The sequence below is a fragment of the Mus pahari genome, chromosome 4 (genome assembly GCF_900095145.1).
Source record: "Mus pahari chromosome 4, PAHARI_EIJ_v1.1, whole genome shotgun sequence".
In the NCBI taxonomy this organism is placed as follows: Eukaryota; Metazoa; Chordata; class Mammalia; order Rodentia; family Muridae; genus Mus; species Mus pahari.
The window spans coordinates 121,102,666-121,112,377 of record NC_034593.1 but is presented as its reverse complement, the minus strand read 5'-3'; the positions used below and the strand labels follow the sequence as shown (position 1 = coordinate 121,112,377).

Below are 9,712 nucleotides of genomic sequence, written 5' to 3'. Positions count from 1 at the left end.
GCAGATGATCGCCAATGGTGATACTCAAAATTAGATGCATTGCTTTGAGGGCATAGGCTCCAAATAAAAACCACTCTGTCTGCATTGTCGTGCGAATGTAAATTGTCATAGCTACACACTGACTTCAGAGCCACAGGTGGGAGAGCAGAGGAAAGCCACCCAGGGCTCCCAGCGGCGGGGCGGGCACAACACAGTTCACAGAGTGTACCTGCACACGCCCATGGGCACACATTCAACCCACAGGCTGAGGGCTTGAGCTAAAGTGTCCTTCCCTTCCCTCAGCCCTGTCTCACCTTGCGCACTTTCCCTTTCCCCACCCCCCAGCCCTTGGCCAACACAATGAGATTTTTTGTTTGCTTCAGTAGCATGTGACATTAGAGTCCCTGCTTTGCCTAACTCAGTGCAGCAGGTCTCTCGGGTAACAGGTGGCAACTTCCCCTGTTGGATTGTAGGTATAAAAGAAAATGACCTCATAAGGGGCGGAGCTTGGGGACTCCAGGTAGCCGGCACAGTCAGGTAACCCTGCGGTGAAGCTGTGTAGTTAGAAGGGGGCAGTTAGATGCTGAGGTGCGCCCTGGGACTCTTAAGCAACCTGCAAACCTCAGAACTTGGTCTCTTTGCCTCCGATGGAGCCCAGAGAAGCCTCAGGGAAGGAAACCATGGGAAGTAAGAGGAAGAACTTGACCTTCCTGAGGTCCAGGCTGTATATGCTGGAGAGGAGGAAGACGGATACTGTGGTGGACAGCGGTGTTTCTGGGGACCACTCCGGTTCCTTGAGGAGGAGCCAGTCTGACAGGACCGAATACAACCAGAAACTACAAGGTAAATGCAAGAGGAAGCAGCTACCAGGTGGCTTCTGTGTCCAGCTCAGGTTTTGGCTGGCTCCCGTTTGCAGAGACCTTTGAGGCAGAGGAGAAAAATCAAACCCAATCTTCCCTTCTTAGAAAACAAGAGAAAGACGTGGAAAGGGACTCAAGAGATATAGAGAAGATTTTTATATGACCCAGATGGTTAAAGAGCCACCTCTGAATTTGTCTTAATACCCTTCAATTTTCTTCAGTGAGAGTAATTTTTCCCCCTCTACCTTCCTTGTTCCTTCTCCTTCCCCTACACAATTTGAGGGTGGGGGGAAGGGCAGGTACACCTGTGATTTAAAACGTACAAAAGACAGTTTAGCCCTGTAGGTGGCTCCGAGAGGCAACCCCCATGAGATCCAGCTAGGAGACTGTACTGAACTGAGGCTGAGGTTACACGGGATGTGAAACTATAATCATGTCTGTAAAAAAAAAAAAAAAAAAAAAATAATGTTACAGTCAGTGGGACCCTCTGAAGGAATTCCCGAAAATCACTTAAGTGACTGTTCCCTTGGAGTGGACTGAATAGAGTCCAGACAGGGCACAGCTGGTCCACACACTTACGCTGACTGACCACCGAGGAAAATAACCACTTTATTTCGTGATGTGGGAGGATAATCTGGCACAGTTATTAGAACACATCTTCCATCTCTGGCCCTGGATTTCCATCTCCTTCCCACTATTCTTTCCCCTAAAGGTCATTGGCTCCAATAAGCCTTGATTTTAGTGTGATAGCCAGCAGGGCTTTATCTCCATTGCTGCACCTGTCGGCTGAGCCTCCAGATCCTGTCTCTCCTGTTTTGTATACAAAATGTGAATGAGCTCCCCTCATCCCACTGTGACTTGTCACTGTAGACTTTAAAACTGCAGTGGCATTAAAAGACCGAGGGGACATACTTGTTAGCAAAACACTTTCCTCAGAAACAAGCTTAGACTTGGTTATACAAATTATTCAACTTAAATGCATTTAAATGAAATGTTTTGAAACTCTAACTAGGGCATAATACTTTTTAAAAACCCCTTCATGGTTTGGCTCTAAATTGCAGTGTCAGTCTTTCTCCTTAAAGAAGTTTGTTTTTTGGTTTTTTTTTTTTTTTTTTTTTTTTTTTTTTTTTTTAATGAGGGAGAAATGGTATTTGATCTTTGAATTTAACTTCCTCCAAGGTAACATTGGAAGGAATGCAAATTTTAGTCATGTGCACTTGGTTTCCAATTCTGACTTTTCAATTTACTGCATACAAGATTTTGGAGAAAATTACTTTAAATTTCTCCACCCCAATTTTCCTACTTTTGAATGTAAGACTAATGATATTTATCATAAAGTGATGGATTGAATTAGATACTGACAAAAATCTCTAGTATCTTGGCTGCCAGATATTACATGCTCAATAAATAACAATAGCAGTTATTTTGAATTTGAAGAATAATGGGTGCCCTACTAGGAGATAGGTCAAGCTGGATAGTCATTCAAACATATATGCCTTATATTTTTCTGCTTCCGTTTGTTCCTTGATAAGGATACAACATACAGGCATTCAGATGCCCGTCATATTACTTCCAACAATGTTTTTTTTTCTTCTTCCCATCAGTTTCACTAATACAGTGTCTTACTGCTTCAGATTTTCCATGAGTAAAATAAATTTGAAATAATTTCAGAACTTACTAACACAGTAGTCAGTTGTTAGCCACTTTGCAGAAACTCCTGGGCTGCCTTCATTTCTTTTGTGAGCCTTCCCTGTTCTGCCAGACTCTGTCTGAGAAAATAGAAGGTCTCGGAGTTCACCCACGTTCCTAGAAGTACTTGGGGGGAAAAAATCGCCAGGGAATGTAGATGGTCACACTGGAGCTGTAACTTAGCTGGACCCCGAGGGGAAACATGTTTAGGTGTCACCCAGAAAAACCTAAATCTGAGTCCTAGCGGCCAATGGAGCGTTTAGGATGGGTTTACAGCAGATGCTTTGGCACAATGGAAGGTCTTTTCACCACAATGGTCAAGGCAGTCAGCTCTGAGGGCTTGCTCTCTGCGTTGTTCAATGCCCATGATAGACTATGGTCGGATGACACCTAGGTCTCTGTCTTATTGAAATGGCAGAGGTTTGGCCTCCAGTTTTGTGGGAATTGGTGGCCTTTGAGGCGTTAAAAAAAAGATGACTTGGATTGGTTAGAGCCCCAGAAAGATGGTCCAAAACCAGTTGAAGGTCAGAATGCTTTCGAAGACTGGAATTTCCAGTACTCCTCCTAGAGTTCTAGGCTCAGTCAATGGGTCGTTTTTAGTGCTGTGCTGTTATCTGAGTAACTCACTGTTCTATCCAGGTCTGAATGGAAGCCAGTGTTTTGGTTCTGAAAAATCAGATCTTTCCTCAGCGTCTGTGAGCTTGTCTTTTAATCCACACTAGACAGTCTATCTGTTGTTTTTATTTTATTTTATTTTATTTTTTACTATGAGAAAATAACATTCTAGTAGAGTGAACTTTAAACTGTGATAATTTTTTTTAAACGATGCTTTGCATAGGAGCTACAGGATCAGGGCAATAGAAAATGTCTCTAAAGATGATATTCTAATGGCCTCGTAGACGACTTTCCATTGTGCTGTGAGAGTCAGATGGTAACCTGGCACTGGGCTTCTTTACCCCTGTAACATATCATTCTGTGAATTGGCAATGACTATATATGTCCTATGTTGTGTCGTAGGGGTTAACGTTGAGCGAAATCAGCCCACGTGACAGAAGTCACAAGTTTAACGTCATTAAAACACACATGCACATTTCACTCCTCAAAGCCTATGGTCTACTTGGGAAAGAGAAGTAAGGTGAACTAACAGATGTAAAAGTGTGACTTGATGGAAGTGGGGTCTGGATCTAGGATTCCAAGCAATCACTGGGTGGAGGGGTTACTATGTAGTTAAGACACGATAAGCTGGAGACAGGAAGAAAATACAGATGGGAAACGGGCATTTCTACTTGGGCACTGTACTTTATCTGAGATATTTTTTCTTCCTTATTGCTTGTGGTTGACTCTCATTCCCCCTCCAATCTCTCACCCCACCCATCCATGAAAGAGACTTAGTCGTTAAATGTCAGGGCCAGCACACTGTAAATAAGTACTCGGTAACTGTTCAATAGAACACATGTGTGATCTGGCCCATGCAGGGAAAGGATGTGAGCATACATCAGCATCTGAAAATAAAACTTACCTGTGGGTTGCCTTCATCTGGAAGAGTTCATACGTGCAGCAATAAATTTGATTGTTTATTAAAATAAAACACGTCAGCAATATGAATGTTCAGAATTGCACACATCACGACTACATCTTAGTGGAGCTCTATCTCCTTCCTTCCTCTGCCTCCTAGAGCTCAGTGACCATGCCTCAGTCCACACTTCTCCCATTCACTACAATCACATCACAGTACCTGTCAAATCAGCTCACCATTGCTGTTCTACTGAGTGCCTTAGGGAAGAAGCACATAGGGAAAGCATGAAGGCTGAGTTGTGAAAACTTTGGATTTCCTGTGTTGCCCTATTGGAATTAAGCATGACTTGTATATATATATATGCATTTGTAGATACCCACCTATAGAATACACAGATATGTGTGTGTACTTGAGATATTCCCGCACTGATTAAGCTTTTGATGAAAACATTAGTGACTAAGATTTAACAGTCTTGTCTGAAACCATAATGACTGATGTTACTGAAGCAGTTTCCACAGCTTGGGCCACATGTTTTTACACACATCCCCAAGTTTACACAGTAATACTGAATCCCCAAAATGATGGTATTTGGAAATGAGGCCTTTGGGAAGTAATTAGATCCTGGACAAGAGCCCTCATGAGTGGAATTGGTGGCTTTGAAAGACACTCAAGAGCTTGTTTCTTGCTCTGCTGACATTGGTAGAGATGCCTGTAAACCAGGAAGTAGGCCCTCAACAGAAACTGTGTCCGTTGGGATCTTGACCTTGGATTTCCCAGCCAGTAAAGTGTCCAGGAACAAAAAGCTTGTCATTTAAGATACACAGTCATTTCATATATCTTACAGAAACTAGAACTGGCCTGCAGTGGGTGAGTTTGCAGTTTGTTTCCACCCTCTGGTTAATTATTTGGTTGGTAAATATTTTCACTAATGAAGCGTTCACTAAGAATGGGAGTAAGTAGATAAAATGCTATAAACATTGATAACAGAGGTCAAAATTACTCTTAATAGGTCGATAGCATCTTATCTCTCTTCTGTATTTATTAAATTTTATTCCTTTTGCAGAAGAGAAAGTTTTCTCACCATTGAGAAAGAACTAGTATATTGTCTTATAAATCCTAAAATGTTGGTACACCTGTTATATTGCCCTAAGGCACACACTTCAAACACAACAGTAGATTGCAAAATAAGAGGACACACGACTCAACTGAGAAGTTGGGCTTGGACAAATTACGAGCCCATTTAATGTACAAGTGCTTTTAAAAACTCTGGAGACCATGTCAGCGAGTGGGAGTGGTCCACACGGGACCCTGAGTGATTGTATTGCTCCTGATGAAGGATGCAATAATGGGTAAAGGCTCAAATTGCCATGTGTTTCTAAGCTGGATCCTTTCTCATTCCTGTCTGATCCTTTCTCCTGTCTCCAAACACCTTTTGCTGAAGAGAAAACTACAGAACCAGTAACATGACACCTGCAAAAAGTAGGTGTGTAATTGTTTGAAGGGCAAACCTTAAAAACAAAAAGTCTAACTGCTTCAGTAGTTTCTGTCTCAGTCATGCATAAAAGCCAAACCAAAGCTCACTACCATTCCTTTTTTCTTTTCAGTTAAGAGCAAAGGTGTCTTTCAGTCTTTAGAAAGGTTATTTGTTTCACATAGCGAGCCAAAGAAATCAGTAACTCCGACACAACCACAGTGAGGTGGGCAAAGCTGCTCCTCCTGTGTTGACAGGGGTGGCTTCCTTTCTCCTTAAAAGCTTCCTAAAGATAGAAGGTATCCTTTGGGCTTGTGTGGGGTTTATTTCTTATCCATAAAAGGTAGAATTTTATCAGTGCATAAAGTGTAGAATTAAGTGAGAAGGTTAAATGACAGAAAGGAGAGAGAGAGAGAGAGAGAGAGAGAGAGAGAGAGAGAGAGAGAGAGAGAGAGAGAGAGAGAGAGAGAGAGAGAAAACAAAAGTCCATGATGTCAGTAAGAGAGGAACTTAATTGATGTTCATCCTTGCCTCAGTCAATATAGGGGATTAAAACAAAGGCTGCTTATAGAGTCCTGTTTCCTGACTGGCACCACCATATAAACATCAGTACTTTTGTAGGCACTGGTTTCCTGTGTGCGGACCCTTGGCTAAAACCAGGCAAGAGCTGGCCCCTAGTGAAGCACTGAACTATCCCTGGCTGCGATCTCTTAGCCTGTAGGTGGAGAGTCCTTGGAATCAAGGCTACTGCCTGTTGGGGAGCCTTATCCTCCCACTTGTGTTTGGAATGTTGGAATTTTCTGTTGCACAGGCTTCAGTATTGGCTCTGTCCTGCTCCTATCCCATTCTCCTAAGGATGGGCTTCCCACCAGTGTACTTTTATTCCTGGGGTGGGGGCTGGTTATGGAATTTTTCTTGAATTTACCAAGCTGGAGTGTTTATACCATGAAAAGGATGCCCTTTGTAGACAGGAGACCTAGTAGTGGAAAATCAACTTTACAAGCCTTATGGCTCAGTCTTGGCTGCTGATCTGCACCAACCAGACAAAAACACAAGTGGATAAGGATTCTTGGTTGAAAACTGGGTCAGAATGTCCATCCATACTGCTCTTCTCAGGAGGTTCTTTTTTGTTTTTTGTTTTTCTGTTTTCTATAGCAGTTGGTAATTAGTTCCAAAGAAGGGCAAAATACTTCCTGGGTTTTTCAAGACCATTCATGATGAAAAAGAAAAACAAAGTGAACATTTTTAGCCTCACACTCTAAAAAAATATTTATCTTTGTGTATGTTTTACAACCACTTGGTATATTAATAGTATGCATAAGCTGGAGATGCATGCTGAGAACAGAGTTGGATGAAATTATTATATAGAGTGCAGTAGAGATATATATTGAAGCCTTGATGTTAAGTAAAAGGAGGCACACATTGAGTGTTTTGTCAAACTACCCGAAGCTGGCAAATTTATAGACAGAAAGGAAAAGGCCAGTTTTGAGAAGTTCAGGGAAGCTATTGATTAACAGGCAGAAAACTTTAGTTTTGGCAGGAAAGTTCTGAAGACAGATGTTGTGTGGATGGTTGTAAAGTCCTGTGAAGACACTCAGCAGCGCTGTGCTGTACACTTAACAATAGTCCACATGGGAACTTTCACATCACACACACACTGCCTCAATGAAAACAAGTGTTTGGAGACCCATGGGTCGCAACTTTAAGATGTATAAGGCCTCCTCTGACCTGAGTCTGTTGCACAATCAAATCGCTTCAGGATGTTTAGCTTTGCCTGGCAGACCTCACCTGTTCCCCATCTTTCTCAAGTCTGTCCTTCCTGAGCTTCCCGCTCAGATCCCGTTCGTGTATCACGTGGTTGGTACATTTCTTCCATCTCAGGTCTGCTCCTCTCTTTTGCTTTTCTGAACCTAGACAGGGACGTTTGATCTTCAGGGCCTGGCATGGGTTGGTAAGCACTCAGTAACTGAGTTTTGAGTTAGTAAGTGAATGGTGGAGGAACCATGGTGTGGCAGCTGCAGAGGGAAAATCCTGCCGGAAGTGGGAGCCCCACCCCTGCCGTGCTCAATCCAGGCCCCCAGCTCCTCATCATTTGTTCTGTAGCTTCAGAGTCACAGCTCCTGGTGTGGATTAAGAGGCAGATGAAGGAACTGCTTATCAGTTTCCATCATGAATCATATTTCTCTTCTTTATGTGTTGGATCACGTGTACAATTCTGGCATCATTAGCACGGGGAAAAATGATATCTGTGATACACTGAAGGACAGCCCTCAATATAAAATCACGTCTACAACCAGATATGGATAAAAGAATTACTAATATTTATTGGACTGATCAAAGATTCTAAGTAGAATAAATGGCTCCTTTTCTCATTGTATTAAGCCAATATATCCATTCAAATATAAGCATGACATGTTTGAAAATAGCCTCCAAGAGTCTGAATTGCTTGTTAATGACACATTTAGGGTTGTCACCATTTTACAATGGTGGTTTTCTTTTTAAAATATTAAAATCTTGGATTGGGGACTTAGCTTGCCTATCGAATGCCAGGCCCTGGGCTTGGTCCTCAGCTCTTCAAAAAAAAAAAAAAAAAAAAAAAAAAGATTATTTTTTTAAATTTAAAACTGAATGTTTCTAAAATTATAAGTTCATATTATGCTTTAGTCTTTTAATTTTTAAATGTCTTCATATACATGTTAATTAAGGATGTAAACTTACTTTTCTTTTGATAAAGGAATATTTGGGGAGAAGTCTCTATTTTCTGACAAAAGTGAACTTTTACCACAGTGCAGTAACAAGAAATTAATTTTGCACATTTTACTTTTTATGGTCTAGAGATTGAACCTTGGGCCTATGCTAGGCAAATACCCTACTCTGAGCTGTGTCTACAGTCCATATTTACTTTTGAATACTCAAAATATAACTTACACATCACTAAATAAAAGTTTTTGAATGAGGAAAAATTAGTCACAAAAGTTCAAGTCTTGTATAGCTTCTGCTGTATGTTCTAATATGTTCAAATTCAAAACAACAAAAATTTGTTTTAAGATAGCCAAACTGTAGTTTGGATTTTCTGTATATTTATATTGTATTCAAACCTTTATGACATCTAAGGACCTCATGTAAAGTCATTTTAGAGGATATAGGCTATGATATACATAGGTACATGCATATTATATGCATATAGACTGCTGTGAGATCACTGTTTGTCAATTGTGCTGCGAATCCACAGCCTCCAATATGTGATTAAATGGATCTAAAAAGAAATCCATTTTGGTTAGGTGAGAGGAAAACAAATTCTGTCTTTTATCTGTCTGAAATCTATTAAAATGATAATTAAATGCATAATGAAAGACTTGGGATCTAACTCAGGGATAAAATTTTGTCTCACATATGTGCAGCCCTGAGTTCAATCCCAGTATAACACGAAGGAGGACAGGGAATGGCACCTCTGTGTCTAAAGCTTTCACAATGGAAAAGAGAGAGAGAAGGGCCCTGAGATGCTGTTTTGTTGTCATGACACAGCCATTGCAATGATAAAAACACAGCAGCTGTAGTTGCCTGCACTGGGCCCCGTACAGGAAAGGGCTTGTCATCAGTTAAACATGGACTGGGAAGGGACTCCCAGAACCCTACCTCTCCAGCCCTCACTTAGCTACCAGGGGAACCTTGGGGAGGAGCAGACATCGGCTCCCGTTGTGTACAATGGGCAGCTCCAAACCCACTGTCAGACAGACAGACAGACAGACAGATGGTTCTGGTGAAGCTCAGTGCTTCACAAACCAAACCAAAAAGGCATAAATGGAAAACTAGGACTTGTGTGGACAAGAGAGAGAGAGAGAGAGAGAGAGAGAGAGAGAGAGAGAGAGAGAGAGAGAGAGCACAGAAGTGAGGGAGACAGGAAAAGAACAAGGTGGAAACTGCCAGGGTGCATTGTGCACATCTATAAAACTGTCAAAAACAAACTTAATGAAAATTATTACTTAAAAAAAGAGGGAATAAGCGATAATCCTCAGCTGATTGTCTCATAATTTATGCAAATCCCTTTTAGAGTGAATTCATGCATTATAGGCAACAAGGGTGGAACGAGGAGACAGGGAGCAGAAGGAAGAGAAAGATGGAAAGAAAGAAAGAAAGAAAGAAAGAAAGAAAGAAAGAAAGAAAGAAAGAAAGGAGGGAGGGAGGGAGGGAGGGAGG

General features: G+C 41.5%; 1 protein-coding gene across 1 annotated transcript in view; it reads left to right on the top strand.

The window, feature by feature from the left end:
• The first annotated feature begins 501 nt into the window (after positions 1-501).
• The window catches only part of Arhgef38 (Rho guanine nucleotide exchange factor 38), a 109,847-nt gene continuing 100,636 nt past the window's right edge, over positions 502-9,712 (top strand). The window contains exon 1 of the mRNA XM_021197058.2: positions 502-822. Coding sequence (XP_021052717.1) covers positions 627-822 — 196 coding nt within the window. The 5' untranslated portion in view covers positions 502-626. The remainder of the gene's footprint in view (positions 823-9,712) is intronic.